Source organism: Macaca fascicularis, chromosome 16 (genome assembly GCF_037993035.2).
Source record: "Macaca fascicularis isolate 582-1 chromosome 16, T2T-MFA8v1.1".
Taxonomy (NCBI): domain Eukaryota; kingdom Metazoa; phylum Chordata; class Mammalia; order Primates; family Cercopithecidae; genus Macaca; species Macaca fascicularis.
This window is the reverse complement of record NC_088390.1, coordinates 20,398,462-20,414,339: the sequence shown is the minus strand read 5'-3', so window position 1 is coordinate 20,414,339 and position 15,878 is coordinate 20,398,462. Positions and strand designations below refer to the sequence as shown.

Genomic DNA, 15,878 nt, shown 5'->3' with positions numbered 1-15,878 from the left:
GAAAGCTGGATGTCCATTCTTCTTGCCTTGGGGTGGTAGAAAGAATGAAAGGCTGGGGTGTTCCAGGATCCCCACTGCTGACTGCAGTCATCACTCCCACGAGATGCTGTTCCAGGAAGCGCCTGGACCCAGGCTAGAGCCAGGGAGTGTGACCAGGCTCCCTTAGTTCCTGCAGCCTCCTGTGCATCAGCCGGAGGCCCTGGGGGTTGACAGCCAGGCCCACAGGCCTCCCACTCCTTCCCTGGGCTGCCTGGTTTCTGATGGTGATGGCCTCGAGTGGCGGCGTTGAGCCACCTGCGCCCTCCCTCTCCTTTCCTCCCGCACTAGGTATTCCCTGTTTGCTGTTGTTAACCATCAAGGGACCTTGGAGAGTGGCCATTACACCAGCTTTATCCGGCAGCACAAAGACCAGTGGTTCAAGTGTGACGATGCCATCATCACCAAGGCCAGCATCAAGGACGTGCTGGACAGTGAAGGGTGCGTCCTGTCGGGTGGGAGGAAGGCCCTGTAGTGGCCACGGTGCTCTCCCCTCTGGTATAGCTGAGACCAGCCCACGTCTGAGCCTAGGACCACTCAAAGGTGTTGACCTTCATTTACCAAAGTAATGAGGCCTGTTCTGGATAGGATGCCAGCCTTGATGGTGGCAGAAGAGGTGCCTGTGCAAAGGCCCTTTCTGGAGGCATTTCCTTAGCACAGAGAACATCAAAGCAGTTGTTTTTTAACCGCGTGAACTGAACACATCAGTTCTTCTTTTTTTTTTTTTTTTTTTTGAGACGGAGTTTCGCTCTTGTGGCCCAGGCTGGACTGCAATGGTGCGATCTTGGCTCACTGCAACCTCTGCCTCCTGGGTTCAAGTCAGTCTCCTGCCTCAGCCTCCCAAGTAGCTGGGATTATAGGCACCTGCCACCACGCCCGCCTAATTTTGTATTTTAGTAGAGATGGAGTTTCTCCATGTTGACCAAACTGATTTCAAACCCCTGACCTCAGGCAATCCTCCTGCCTCGGCCTCCCAAAGCATGGGGATTACAGGCGTGAGCCACCGGGCTTGGCCCACATCAGTTCTTTATCAGCTCCTCTCTTCTCTCCAGTTTCGTTCCTTCATGGCATAGAAACCTGTTGACCCTCCAGGGGTCGGGGGACCCCAGCTGCCATGAGCTCCCTGAGGGCTTTGCACTTCACATTCTGAGCAACATGGAAGCCCTCTTGAGAGGTTTTATTTGGAAGAATCTGGGATTAAGGACAGCCTTCAGGGCGATGAGGTGGATCTGGACTGGACCCACTTGAAAACTCCTCCCTGTCTTTGCCTCCACAGGTACTTGCTGTTCTATCACAAACAGTTCCTGGAATATGAGTAGCCTTATCTGTAGCTGGTCAGAAAAACAAAGGCAACGCAAGCCTCACAAAGTGATCCTCCCTGCCTCTCCCGCCTCCCGCCGCCTCCCCGGCCTGGTGACACCACCTCCCATGCAGATGTGGCCCGTCTGCACCTGGGACCCATGGGGTCGGGATGGACCACACGGACGGGGAGGCTCCCGGAGCTGCATTGAAGATGGATGAGATGAGGGGTGTGCTCTGGGTGGGAGGAGCAGCGTACACCCGTCACCAGAACATCTCCTGTATCCTCATGATATGGGGGTGCAACCGGGGCCTCACAGCACGGAGTGGCCGCCGCCTGGCATTCCCCAGCACTCGGTGTGGAAAGGCCCCTGCCTGCCGTAAGATTATGGGTCCATTGAAGCAGTAAGCTGAAGACACAGCAGCGTAGTATGTGGGACAGAGGGCCTTGCAGATGCCTTTCTGTTCATGTTTTAGTGTTAAAATACGGAGAGTATGGAATTCTTCACCTCCGTTTTCTCAGCGGCTGTGAAGCAGCCTCCAGAGCTTCGGAAGTAAGGATACTACGTCGCGTTTTCAAGCGTGTCTGTTCCGCAGGTAACTTAGCATCAAGCTGCACGTGGAAGCATCTCGCAGTTTTCTAAAGACAGGCATTTTCTTATCCCTCTCCCTCTCCTTTTTCCACAAAGGTGAATTTCATAAATGTAATACTAGTAACGTGAATGAATTACTGAGTTTATACTGAAATTTAGATAACTTCTCCTTTAGTCTTGAGTGCGAGTCTTGCTTTTTAATCGGTGCCGTTTATGTTGCTGCCCGCCCTGTGTGCCTGGCTCCTCTGGGTGCCTTGGTGTCTGCTGGGGGCTGGCAGTAAGCGCAGTGGAGGAGAGTCGTGCTGCAGCTCATCCTGTGTCTCTGGTATCTCAGGCTGGAGTAAATGCAGCCTCTGCCGGTGTCTGATAGGTTCCCTCCCGCATATTTTCTTTGTCTGCCTTCTGTCCCATTGCCTGGCTACCACTGCCTGGCAGCCAAGTGTGTTGGTCGCAAATCTGGAGTGGCCTCTGGTGGAGCCTGCATCTTGTCTCGTCTGCCTCTGCTTCACGTTTGGTGTACTTTCGGGCATGGTGGCGGTAAAATGACATCGTGATTGAGCTTGTCAGCAGAACTGAAAGAGAAAGTAGAAGGATATGCATTGTTCCTTGTAAGATATTTTGCATGTATCTGTGTATTCAGAGATGGTTTGTCCATTTGTCCACTGAGAAATTATAAACTAGGGGCAAGAGGGAGGAAAAGTACTTAAACATAGTTTATGAAGCAACTGTGTCTCAGGCTGGCTTGTCCCAGGAGCCCCAGCTGCATTTGAACTGAGGCTTCTTCAGTCCTGCAGGAACAGGATCATCTGTCTCGGGGGTGGGCGGATGTTTTTATAGACAGCCAGGGAGTCAACACTGTCGGCTCTGTGGGCTATGTGGTCTCTGCCATAAATAGTGCAGAAGTGTGGCTATGTCCAGTACAACTTTTAGACACAGAAATCTGAATTGCATATAATGTTCCGTGTCAAGAAAGTTAGATTTTTTTTTTTTTAAACTATATAAAAACATGAAACGTATTCTTAGCTCACAGGCCATGGAGAAGCTGGTGGGCATCAGACCCAGCTCCTTAGCTGGCTGGGCTGGGGAGGGGGCGGTGACAGTGGCAGCTGAGTAGCTACTCACTGCTCAATGTAGAAAATACGAGAACACAGGACTTGGCGATCACAGCCCGCAGAACCGTCATGGGCGGCAGAAGCCTTAGGGATGCAGTTTCTTGCCCACGTGCTCAGTTCATTTTCTGTTGTCTTTCTGCATTTAATTCACGTGGAAGCATGCTTTATAAAATGAAACAGATGGGCTGAGATTTTCAGAAATGGCCCCTTGTGACCAAGTTTTGCTGTTTCGATGACAGTGCTTTGAAGATCTCTTTTGAGGATGAGCAGTCTTTTTTTTTTTTTTTGAGATGGAGTTTTGCTCTTCTTGCCCAGGCTGGAGTACAGTGGCGCAGTCTCGGCTCACTGCAACCTCCACCTCCTGGGTTCAAGCAATTCTCGTGCCTCGGCCTCCCACGTAGCTGGGACTACAGGCATACACCGCCACGTTGGGCTAATTTTTGTATTTTTAGTAGAGATGGGGTTTCACCATGTTGGCCAGGCTGGTCTCGAACTCCTGACCTCAGGCAATCCACCCACCTCAGCCTCCCAAAGTGCTGGGATTACAAGCATGAGCCACTGCGCCTGGCCTGTGAGCAGTCTTTTAGTCAGGAACAAATCTAATAGGAGAGTTGACTGAAGTTGGCCCACAGGATTCTGAGCTGGGCAGTGCCTCCCTGAAGGCTTGCTACCTTGGGACGCCCTGGTTTACTGCGGTGTCTTGCGGAAATGCAGAAGGCAGTGTGTGGGCCTTGGGCCTTTCTGGCAGCTGCCCGGGTTTGGCCAGGCCCTGCCTCCCCTCCCCACTGCCAACCCCTGGTCCCCTTCCTCTTTCCACTTGCATTCGGGGGTGTCTGCTGTTCTGAGAACATTAGAACTGGGAAGAGAGGTGGAGTCACATGCATTCTTGGTGGGCATTATTCTAAACTTTGGTATCCAAGTTCATCCCCCTTCTTCCACGGTGGCATTGCCGTTCTAAGCAGTTCCCCCATGCGTGCTGCTGAAGAGCTGCTCACCGGAGGCAGGCAGCGGCCCCGGCACTGCCCCTTGCATTAGGTCTTGTGTTTGATGTGCTCTTGTGAATTTACTTTGTCGGAACAAAATATTTACATGTTGGGTTCAGGAATCTCTCCTTTTAGCTCCCCATCTGGCTATGAAATTCAGGAAACCTCTTCTCCCGTTGCCTAGTAATCACCCCATGTAGGTGTAAATTGTGACAAAGTGCATCTGACCACTAAGGGGCCCCCTCGGTGACCCCAACACATTCACAGCAGTGTTAAAAATGGCCTGTGTTTCGGAGATGCTGGCTGGCCTTTCAGTGCTTCCCAGGAAGCCACATGGCCTTTCCCTCTTCAGATGCCTGAAGGGAGTGCTTTGAGACAGGGGATGTGCTGGGAATGTGGGCGGCCTCCCTCCGGCCCCGGGGCCCTCTGTGGACCTGGGCTCCCTGGTGAGCACTGCAACCTCCCTGGGCGTTCCCTCCGGCGCCAGCGCCACTGCAACATATAGACCCGAGTGCTATTGTATTTTGGCTTGGTGTGTATGCTTTTCATTGTGTAAAATTGCTGTTCTTTTGCCAATTTAAGTGATTGTTTTGTTTACTGTAAGTTTGAAAATAAAAATTAAGAAAAAAATTCCAATTGACTGTGCTGTGGTTGGAGACTTTATTTACCAAGATGTTTACTCTTTCCTTTCCCCTCCCATTTTGAGGAGCTCTGTGACTCCTCCTCTTCCCCTAATGCTTTGTAGTCTCTTTTCTGTCATAATAAAGCTACATTTTCTCTGAAAACTGGCCGGTTTTCCTTTTATTGACACAAGCAGCCGAGGAGAGGGTGGCAGGAGGGAGAAGAGCAGCCAGGGCAGACTGGCCTGCATGGGGGCGTCGCTGGTCTGAGTCAGTGGCCAGAGCTACAGCCTGGCTTTGTGCCTAAAGACTTGTCTGGGTGTCAGGAAGGCCATGCACTCAACGTTTCGTCCCTTTCTGTGAGTGGCCTGTTGCTGCTTGAGCCTCGTCCCTCCTTTTTTGGGCAGGAGGGTGACATCCTGGATTCAGGACAGCCATGGACCTTCAGACCTGAAGCCCTTGACATGCTGAATCCTTGCCAGGCTTGGATTACAAGACCCAGGCTGTGGTTATGTGCATTTTGTAGCAAGCTCCCTGCATGGAGAGTAGCAAATGGATAGAAATACTGTCATCAGTGGAGAGAAGATGTGAACAGCTATTCAAGTGCATGGTTCTGTGACAGGTCACGAGGCCATGGTGGACCTCGATGACATCCTCTCCCAGCCGCCCCCACATACTTCCCCTGCCCTCAGCGGGTCAGGAGTCTCCTGCTCAGCCTCATCTTCAATTCTGAAGCCTCTGAGTTCTGAATAGTTCTGCCCCCTCCTTTTTCAGATGCTTCTGTGGCCAACCTTTATGGCAAGTTATTTGACTTCCTTTACATGGAAACACCAAGAGCACCAGAGAACACTCCGGGTTTCAGACTTAGTTCTGTCTCCTCATATTAAATAGAACCATTGTTATGTCGCCTGGGGGAAGCTTCACTCTGCCTGGGTCCTCAGACCTTCCAACCAGCAAAGCTCCATTTCTCCGGAACAGGCGTAGGAAAACTTCGAGACATTTGGGTACAATACTCAACATCGTCCACTTTCACACCTTCACTCTCACAACTACACCTGGTTGTGGGCAAGTCAGCACCATATACTGGTTTCCAGTGGAAAGCATAACATTCATCTCGTAAGACAACCTCACCACTTAAGCATAACCCGCGATCGTAAGCCCAGTTGCTTCCAGGTGGCGGCTGACATAGTGAGAAGTTAGTTCCCTGGTCAGGGGCCGCGGCTGCACATCCCTCACTGTGAATAGGGTACCCTGGTAGCAAGCAATGCCCTGTGGGCTGCTGTGATGGCAACAGGCAGGGCCGGCGAGTCTGTGTCCAGGTAGGGGCTCCCTGCAGTGAAGGCCGATCTCAGCCCTCTCCACAGTGTGGGCAGCCTGCCCATAGGTGGCCAACCGGTCCTCCTGGGAAACAGTCATCGACACCAAGTCTTACAGGGATCGACACCAAGTCTCTCATCAGCAGATGGGGCACTCGGCAGTGGTGTCGGCCTGGTCAACCTGGTCAGGGCACGAGCAGGATGCTGAGCCTCTTCCCTCCCATGTCTGTCTGATGGCCACTTTGTCCGTGGGTCCATCCAGCAATCGTGGTGGCTGGGGAAAGGAGCTGACTCCATCCACCTGGCGTGCCGTTTTCCCCACCTCAGGATCAAGAGCATCCTCTGCAGCGATTCTCTTTGGTGGGAACATGGGAATGTAGATGAAACTATCTTCACAGTGTGAGCTGCTGAGGCAATGACTGCAGGGCACCCCTGCCCTCTGGGAAGCCCGGCTGGAAGGCGCTTGGCAGTGGTCCCTGCTGTGGCTGCGGCAGGGGCTAGGCTGCAGGACAAGGCTTCCAGGAGGGGGGTGATGTGGCAGGCAGGGCCTCAAAGCCTCCAGGTGCCATGTTGGCATAGCAAGCTGGGGCACTCGGGGCACCGGTGGGCCAGTCTCCGGGGTGCAGACTGCCTGCACTGCAGCAATGAGGCCGGGAAGAGGCTGCAGTGTTCACAACTGTTGACCCCCTTGAGCCAGCCCCCCACATCCTCATCACTGCACGGGCTCAGCGTCTCTGGCCTGGCTTGCCCAGGTTCTCCGATGTGAATCCTTACAGCATCAGGGCTCACAGTGCCCTGGTCCCCTACGTGGTCACCTGGGGGCCCGTGGTGCCCCTGTCCTCCTAGGACTGGAGTTGAAGCCAGGCCCCTTGGCCTGGGACTCAGGACCTGGGGGATGGGCTCTGACCCACAGGCCTGGGCCTCTGGAGTCCTAGGGGTCCCCGTGTGGCCCCCTGGCCTGAGGCTGGCTGGCTGGGGCTGCAGGACCCCCATGCTCAGCCTTCCCTCCAGAGGCCTTGATGGGACCAAGTTCCCCACTAAATGGGATTTCCCAAGGCCCAAAGGCCAAACAATAAAATAGCAATAACAACCAAGGTCCAGCAGCCATCTGGGGCTGTAAGGCAGCTGGGCGGGTACCGTCTGGGCTCCTTCCATTCCAAGTTCTTCTTCTACCGAGGGGGGTTTGCAGGCAGGCGCCACCTTGCTGCTGGGGGGGTCTCTCGACCTGCGTCCTCTCTGTCATAAGCCCAGGCAGGGCCTGGTGTCAGGGTCCCAGGGGGTTTGCTGGACCAGGCCTGGCCTGTGGTTCCAGAGCTGCCCAGGTAAGATGTTGGAAGTGACGGGCACAGTAGCCCTGTTCAAAATTGTAGCTGGGGAACCATGGGCTCCCAACGTCCAGGTCTGTCGGGCGCTGTGGCAGAGTTCCAGCACAGGCATTTTCATATACAAGGCCTGACCTCACTGGGTGACAGGCTGGCCTCATCTTGAGCCTCTGGGCCCCTCACAGAGTGGCTTGCTGCCCTGGGTTCTGGTGAAGCCGCCTTGTGCTGCTGGGCCTCGGCCTCAGCCTTGAGGATAGCCCAGTCAGGCCAAGCTGGGGGAGGACAAGGCTTTTGTCCTGCAGGGACTGATGGCATGAGTCCCTGGAGCTGAGCTGGTGGGGTGGGGAGAGCCAGTCTGTCCCCCTCACATAGGGGCCCAATGCCAGGGGACGCCCTTGAGGACGCTCACTTGAGTTCTGCTGGAAAAAACGGACATGGTTGGCATCTTCACTGAGCCCATGGGGCCTCTCCAGGGCTGGGCCCCACAGGCCTGGGCCTCTGGAGTCCTCCAGGTCCCCGTGTGACCCCCTGGCCGGACACTGAGGACGCCCCTGCAGGCTGCTGATCCCAGGGTGAGGGCTGTGTGCAGCCTGGGGTGGGGGAACTTTCAGGGAACCTCAAGTCGCTCCTGAAATGGTCCCCAGGGTACCGGCTGGCTCGGGGCTTCCTGCCTCATGCCCTCATCTCAGGGCTGTTCAGCAGCCCCGAGTCAGAACTCAGGTGAAAGGGACCTTCACTATCACCCACCCCCTTGCCACCTCGCATGGGGTCTGTCTCCACAGTGGGTGGGAAGTGAGTGGGCACGGGTTTCCCTCTCTCCTCCAGGCCGTCCACCCCATGCCAGGGCTGGACCGATCCCACGCCCGGCTGAACTCTTGGTTCTGGCTCTGGGTCAGGGCTTCCCCCCCGTGCCCTCTGCCCAAATCCTCTCTGGGTCAGGGACACTGATTCTCTTGTCCACCTGGTTTGTTGTCTTGACACCCTTGGAGGGGCACTCAAGAATGAGGGGTTCCTGCTGCTTGGAGGTGGGGGCAGGGGCTCCCACACCTGGATCTGACTGTCCCAGTGCCCTTCAGGGCCCTTTGAGAGGGCGATGGGGACAATGTGGAAAGTGGGGGAAGGAAGTCGGGGGTCCTGCCCACAGCCATTGCCAATCTGTACCTCATGGCCAGGACACATGCGCTCAGTGCCTGCCCTGAGGGCTGGCAGACCCATTTTATTTCCTTAGAGTAGAGGAAGAAGGCCGGTGCGGTGGCTCACGCCTGTAATCCCAGCACTTTGGGAGGCCGAGGCGGGCGGATCACAAAGTCAAGAGATCGAGACCAGCCTGGCCAACATGGTGAAACCCCGTCTCTACTAAAAATACAAAAATTAGCTGGGTGTGGTGGCGTGTGCCTGAAGTCTCAGCTACTCGGGAGGCTGAGGCAGGAGAATGGCGTGAACCTGGGAGGCGGAGGTTCCAGTGAGCCGAGATCGACTCACTGCACTCCAGCCTGGCGACAGAGCGAGACTCTGTCTCAGAAAAACAAAAAGAGTAGAGGAAGGCCGGGCGCGGTGGCTCAAGCCTGTAATCCCAGCACTTTGGGAGGCCGAGACGGGCGGATCACGAGGTCAGGAGATCGAGACCATCCTGGCTAACACGGTAAAACCCCGTCTCTACTAAAAAAATACAAAAAACTAGCCGGGCGAGGTGGCGGGCGCCTGTAGTCCCAGCTACACAGGAGGCTGAGGCAGGAGAATGGCGGGAACCCGGGAGGCGGAGCTTGCAGTGAGCTGAGATCCGGCCACTGCGCTCCAGCCCTGGCGACAGAGCGAGACTCCGTCTCAAAAAAAAAAAAAAAAAAAAAAAAGAGTAGAGGAGGAAGAGATGCAGGAGGAAGACCAGGTAGGAGGGCTGGTGGGGCCAGGGCACTCCCCACCACTGACTGTCCCAGAGGGTGACTCGGGAGGGGACCTGGTGCTGGGGCTCACCTGGGGGTGACAGGTCCCAGTGTTTCCTTGAGTTCCTTCATGGAGGTTTGAAGGTTCCTGAGGACCGCGTTGTCCTCCAGGGCCCAGCTCTGAGACAGTCGCTCCTGAAACTCCCAGACGGTGCTCTAGCAAAGCTTCATGAGGCACTCTAGGGACAGGGTGGGCATCAGGCTGGGAGGGTTCCCTGCAGGGGATCGGTGTCTGCTCCCTGTTTCCACCAGGCCCACCTCCCACTGGGTGATGCCAGGTCCTTTTTGGCCACCCCAGGGTCTGGCTGTGCACAGGAGGCCACCGCTGGGGCAGGCCGGGCAGGGAAGTGCTCACCACACTCCTGACTTTCATCTGGGTCATGTACAGGGTGGGCTCAGTGTCATCATGCCTTGCCCAGCCCACCAGGCCAGACCCCTCCTTGAGACAGAGCAGAGAGTCACAGGAACAGTGTAAGGACACGTCCCTCAGGCCAGCCGGGGTCTGTGCCTCGTGCTCCCCAAGGCACCCTCGGGCACACGGGACTTACCCCTGTGTATTTTGAATGACGCATGCGCCATGGCCATCAGTACCCGCTCGCCCTCCAAGACGAGCACATCCCACAGTTACAGGGTGAGCCCGAAGGATTTTGTGAGGACAGCAAGTGTGGGAGGACCTGTCTTTCTGGGCTGGGATCGGAGGCCTGAGCAGAGCCCCCTGGGGTTTCAGTCCCCTGGAGTGCTGGGGACTCCTCTCCATGGGATGAGACCCCCCTATAAAGCTGGGTCAGACCAGGTCCTGCAGCTCCTCATGGGGGACACACCTCAGCAGTGATGTGGCTTCCGGAAGGAGGGGCTTCCTGAGGACTTTGGGCTTCCTTGGGTCCTCCCAAGTCGGGTCCTGGCCCAGTCTGCCCATAAGGCTGGGCCTAAGCCCTGGCCTCTGCCATGGGATGCCCCCTCTCAAGCAGGGCCTGGTGTGTGTGTCATGCAGGGACCTGCCTGTGCCTCCTACGGGCTGGGGGTGAGCCGAGTCCTCCTGGTGGAGCTGGACCCCTGGGCTGTGGCAGCTGGGCACTGTGTTCATGGGCTGGGGTCTCCCTGTGCCTCCTTGCCCCATCAGTGCAACACCGGAGGAACCACTGCAGCATGAAACCATCAACGCACAGCCCTTCCTTGTCCTAAAGGGAGGGCACAGGTGCTCAGGGCCCCTTGAGTTGCCCTGCAATCCTCCCTTCCAGGCCCCTCTGCAGACCCTTCCTCAGGGGGCAAAGCCCAAGGGTCTCCCAACACATCCATGCACGACGCCTGGTGGACACACTTCCCTTAGCCCTGCTTAGCCAGAGCTCAGCCCTGCTCCCAGCGCCTCTGGATCCTCTGGGGCAGGAAAAGGACACCCAACTTCGAATTCATGGAGAATCCCCATCCCAGGTCGGGCCGTGGCTGGGACTCGGCCTCTTGCCAGCCCCATGAGGGGCTCGAGTCTCCCCTGGCCCATGGGACCCAGGGTGTCGTTCACTCACCAGGCGTCTCATGATCTTCGGGAAGGACTTTGCAGCACCTGCTCCTGGTGCGATAGGCGCCTCCGGAGCCAGGCAATATTTGGGCTGTAGAATACTGAGAAGCCCCCGACCCATCACCCCATCAGAGCCCACGCCCAAGATGTGGAGGCGTCAGCTGGAATTGCTGGGTAGTGGCAGGGGACCCCGGGCCCCAAGGCCTCCCTCTCTACCATCCAGTGATCCCACCACACAGCCTCAGCCCTGAGGAGGAGGGCCCTGGCTGGAAGCGCTGCCCAGTGGCTTCCCGGGTCGAGGTGCCAGGAGGACAGGCCTCCTCTGACACCATGAGGCAGGGCTGAGGCAGGTGGGTGCCAGCAGGGAGAAGGGGGTGGGTGTTGGGGTGCTGGATGTGGGGTCAGGCTAGGGGACATGGGATGGGCAGACATTGCTATCTGGGCTTCGTCGGCCCATTCATGTGCAGGGAGGGTGGCTGGGAGCGCAGCCAGCTGGGAGGCAGGAGGACCCTCAGGGAGGTGAGTGGCGCCTGCACAAAGTCGGGGCTGGCTTTGGGCGACAGAGGCGGCCAGGGGGAGGTATGGGTCCCTCTGCTGTTGGGGATGAAAAGCGTCTGACTTGAGGTGAGAGGGTCCCCGTCCAGGCCCAGGCTGCTGTGGGACCTCAGCAGGGACATCCTGGAGACTCCAAACAAGCTGGGATGCAAGGAAGACACCTTGCCTGGAAGTTGGGAATCACCGGCCAGGGTGGCCGTCCCCTGGCCTTGCTGTGAGAGGCCCGGGGGCAGCTGTCCACCTACCCTGCAGGGAGTGCCTCGATTGTCCAGCAGCTGTCCAACACCCAGAAAGCATCTTCCTCCAGCAGATACAGGAGGAGGGTGGCGGTGACGCGGCTCGGGTCCCTGTGGTAGCCCACCTCCTGCAAGAGCCAGAGTCACCATGGAAGGATGTCACCTGGGAGGGCTGAGGCCACCTGGGAGGACTCACGTCACCAGAGATGGCAGAGGTCCTCAGGGACACCTGCCACAGGTCCCCGGGGATTTGGGGTGCAGAGGCTGCACCTCTCCCCCTGGCACTCAGAATGAGGACTGAACAGGTCACACGTGACTCAGTTGACAAGGAGCCTGGAGGGATTCCTGCAGCGAGCACCCGAGCTCACATGGCCCGAAAGGGCACAGACAAGGATTGCTCATGCCCCCTATCCTGGGCCAGGCTGGGGAGGCCACTGTGGTAAGCCTGGAGTAGCACCTGTGGACTGCACCCACCATGAGGGCAGGTGGCAGGGTGCTGACCACCACACAAAGGGTCCTGTGATGGCCCAGGGGCTGCCCGCTGGGCACAGGAGAGCAGCTGGGTGCACAACAAATGTGGGCAGCCCATGGAGTCGGCTTAGTGGCTCTTCCTGCCTGGAATGGTCTGGAAAGCGGGGGCTGAGCAGGAGCAACCACCTGGGTGACCCCCTCCCTGTCTGCTGGGCTCCTACGGGGTTCGGGCAAAGGGGAAATTGGATCCCTTCCAGCTTTCTGGTGAAGAAGAGGCTTCCTCAGGATGCAAACTCATTTCATGACAAGAGCCTGGCCCATCAGGCACCTCAGCCACTTGTCAAACCTGTCTCCTGTGAGGACCATCTGCATGCGACCCTGCCAAGCTCCTGGGCCTCGGGGCAACACCAGGAGGGGAAGGTCATTTCTTCGTCTGAGACGTGGTGGTCGGGTGCAGGTGACACCAGGATTCTGGGCCTCAACCCCTTTCCATCTCAGTTTGACCCCTCGCGCCGCCCCCTTGCTTGGGTGTCCACGCCAGCAAGTGAGCTTGAGTCCTCCTTACTACATCCTGGTGGGTCACGAACACTGAATTTTCAAGAAGTGCTGACACCCCCGGGAGACACCCATGCCTGTGAATATGGGCACAGGGCCCAGGAATATCGCTGCCCAGGAATATTCACAGGGTTATATGCAGAATAGGCCACGAGGATGTCACATAATTCCTGCTGCCTAGAAAAGAGGGAAAAGGGGGTTTTGTTTTGTGTGGATGCTGTCAGTTTCATTTTGTCTACAAACCCTGACAACGAACACAATTCTGGGTTCAGATGATCTGTGAGCTCCTCAGGACACCTGAGTTTTTAGGAGTTTTTTCAGTAAAACCCACATTCCTTGCAATGCAAATATCACAGGGGTGCAGTCGGATCAGTGATCATTTTCACTCTGGTTGATTTTTTTCTTCCCCTTTTTCTCACTTTGCACACATTGAAGTCCAGTCTTCGGGACATGCAGTTCCACGGTTCTTAACTAATGTGCAGAGCCTCCTGTCCACCACTGCAGCCCCTCCTGGAGCGGCTCCTTCATCCTCATCCCCAGCGTGTCCCTTTTGCAGTCTCCCGGCTCTGTCAGTGCCTGGCCATCCTGACCTGTTCTCTTGTCTCTATGGTTTGCCCTTTTCCAGAATGGCCAATGAATTGGAATCCTGTGGTGGTAGCCTGTTGGGTCTGGCTTCGTTCCCTCAGCAACACACATCTAAGATCCACCCATGTTCCTGCGGGCATCAGGGGTTCGCTCCTTTTCCTCACTGAGTTGTCTCTGTCTGAAGAGTGGAACCCCCTTCCTACCCAGTTCCCATGTTGAAGATCATCTGGGCAGCCTCTGGGTATGAGCGACAATCAGTCAAGCAGTAAAATGTGGCATGTGGGTTTTATTTGCAAGTCAATTTTCAAATCAATGTGGTCAATATCTGTGACACTTTGGGGACATGTGGTACGAGGCCACTGAGCTTTGTGAGCCACGGCCCATCTGACTTACAAAGTGGCTGTGCCCTGTCGCATTCCCACCAGCCATGGATGAGTTTCCGGGGCCCTGCATCCTCCCTGGTATTTTGGGCTGTCAGTGCTGCCCAGGAAGGCTCCTGAGCCCTGCCATCTTGCCACCTTCCCGTGGGTCCCTACCCTGGGTTGTGGCTCTCATTTCTGTACAGCACCAAGCCTGCCACACCCCCTCAAGGGGACACCTCCTCCTGGGCTTAGCCCTGAAGGCCCCGCATCCTGAGAACCCTGGGCCCAGGCAAACCTGAAGGCCGGCATCCCACACCCACCCTTCCCGGGTGCCACTCTCCTGGATATCTGCCTGCCAGGATGTCTTAAACTGATTTTATCAAGCTGCAGCGAATAACAGGGATGAGCCCCGGGCCTGAACAACAGGGATGAGCCCCAGGCCTCTCCACTTAGAAGCAGGGGCAATGACAGGACGGAGGGATGGCCTGAGGCTTGTCACCCAAGCATCGAGAAGGGCGAGGACCCCAGTTTCACGCACTCACGCTGGGACGACTTGGCCAGATTTTGACAGGACCTTGAGCGGGGCTGGCAGGAGCAGGGACCCCTCCTCTTCTTGAGGAAGCAGGCCACTGTCACCAGGAAGCAGCAGAGGACAGCACATAGGCAGAGCCCCAGCGTGCTGTAGACCAGGGCCAGCTGATCCGCACTCAGCTTCAGCCCCAGGAGAGCTGCAAGACAGCGTGAGACCCCTCTCCGCAGTGCCTTCTCCTCTTCCCCTCCTTAGGCTCAAGCAATCCACATCCTCCCATCTCCCTGCTGCGGGCCCGTCTGGCTCCTGGAGAGGCTGGGCTCCTTTCCTGACCCTGAGGCTGGCTGGGATGCCCTCTGGGTCCTGGAGGAGGTTGATCCCTCCCCCGATCCTGGCAGCAACTTCCCAAGGCCTCGAAACTGGAAACGGGAGCTGGAAATATGAGCTGGGCCTTCTTGTCTCCACTTGCTAGGGCTGTAATTGGGAGAGCGCTGGAGATGGGCGGATGGGTGACTGGACAGATAAACAGACAGCGCTCCAGGGAGCATGTCCCTGGGCATACTGAACTGGGCCCTTCCTCCAAGGAGAAACCTTTCTGGGTGAGCGTTTATAGTCGTCCCTTGGTATCCATGGGGGATTGGTTCCAGGATCCCCCACAGATACCAAAATCCACGGATGTCCGAGTGTCTGATACAAGATGGCCTCGCATTTGCATATAACCGATGCACATCCTTGTGTACAATTAGAGTCATCTCTAGATTACTTATAATACCAAATACAATATAGATGCCATGTAGATGGGTGTTATACCGTATTGTTTAGGGAATAACGACAAGATAAAATGGCTGCAGAGGTTCAGTATAGATGCAACTATTCACTTTCTTTACTGAGTATTTTACAGCCGCTGTTGGTTGAATCCACAGGTTTAGGGCACATGACACAGAGGGCCCACTGTGGTTTGAGAGTAGGACAGGCGACATCACACTGAGACCCAGGACTGCAGGTGCCACCAGGTGGGCCTTGGGCATCAGGGCACCTGGCCGCCCTGTGACTCAGGACTTGTGCCTCCAGGTTTGGATGCCAGAGACAGGCCTAGCCCAGGCAAAAGCCCTCCCCTTGGAAGTTCTCCTTATCCCAAAAGCTCTTCCCTGTCCCTGGAGCTGGGCATCCTCTAGGCACTGGGTGAAAGGACAGATGAGCCAGATTTAAGACGACATGTCGAGAAGAGCGAGTCCCACTTTGTGCCGGGCACTTCCCCTATAGCACCCCCCTCATCCTCCCGCTCTGATGGTGGACAACTACCCCTATTGAAAAAATTGAGCCTGGACATGGTGGCTCATACCTGTAATCCCAGCACTTTGGGAGGCTGAAGCCGGCGGATCACAAGGTCAAGAGATCGAGACCATTCTGGCCAACATGGTGAAACCCTGTCGCTACTAAAAATACAAAAATTAGTTGGGCATAGTGGCATGCATCTGTAGTCCCAGCTACTCAGGAGGCTGAGGCAGGAGAATCTCTTGAACCCAGGAGGCAGAGGTTGCAGTGAGCCGAGATCGCGCCACTGCACTCCAGCCTGGCGTCAGAGTGAGTCTCCGTCTGGAAAAAAAAAAAAAAAAATTGAGACAGAATTTGTATAGCATCAGATTTGCCATTTTAAAATGTACAACACATCACAAGGTTGTGCAGCCATGGCCACTAATCTGAGACCATCTTTATCCCAAACAGAAACCCTGTCTCATCAGCAGTCACTCCCCATCCCCTCTCCTCAGCCCCTGGCAACCGCTCATCTCCTTTCTGTCTCTATGGATTTGCCTATTCTGGACATTTCATATTAATGAAATCGTACAACAC

General features: G+C 56.2%; 2 protein-coding genes across 9 annotated transcripts in view; one reads left to right on the top strand and one right to left on the bottom strand.

Annotated features, from left to right (window-relative positions):
• The window catches only part of USP22 (ubiquitin specific peptidase 22), a 43,261-nt gene extending 38,453 nt beyond the window's left edge, over nucleotides 1-4,808 (top strand). For all 8 annotated transcript variants that reach the window (XM_005583135.4, XM_065532890.1, XM_074018836.1 and 5 more), the window contains 2 exons: nucleotides 328-477; nucleotides 1,313-4,808. In XM_005583135.4, coding sequence (XP_005583192.1) covers nucleotides 328-477; nucleotides 1,313-1,355 — 193 coding nt within the window. In that variant the 3' untranslated portion in view covers nucleotides 1,356-4,808. The remainder of the gene's footprint in view (nucleotides 1-327; nucleotides 478-1,312) is intronic.
• LOC102142918 (uncharacterized) lies at nucleotides 2,711-14,757 on the bottom strand. Its single transcript, XM_065532190.1, is given in 16 exon segments — nucleotides 2,711-2,810; nucleotides 3,051-3,176; nucleotides 4,833-4,987; nucleotides 4,989-5,154; nucleotides 5,156-5,177; nucleotides 9,253-9,281; nucleotides 9,283-9,400; nucleotides 9,770-9,870; nucleotides 10,335-10,399; nucleotides 10,742-10,773; nucleotides 10,776-10,835; nucleotides 11,354-11,430; nucleotides 11,535-11,653; nucleotides 11,722-11,870; nucleotides 14,041-14,226; nucleotides 14,691-14,757. Coding segments are annotated over 16 exon segments (1,572 nt in total).
• Between the last annotated feature and the right edge of the window lie 1,121 nt (nucleotides 14,758-15,878).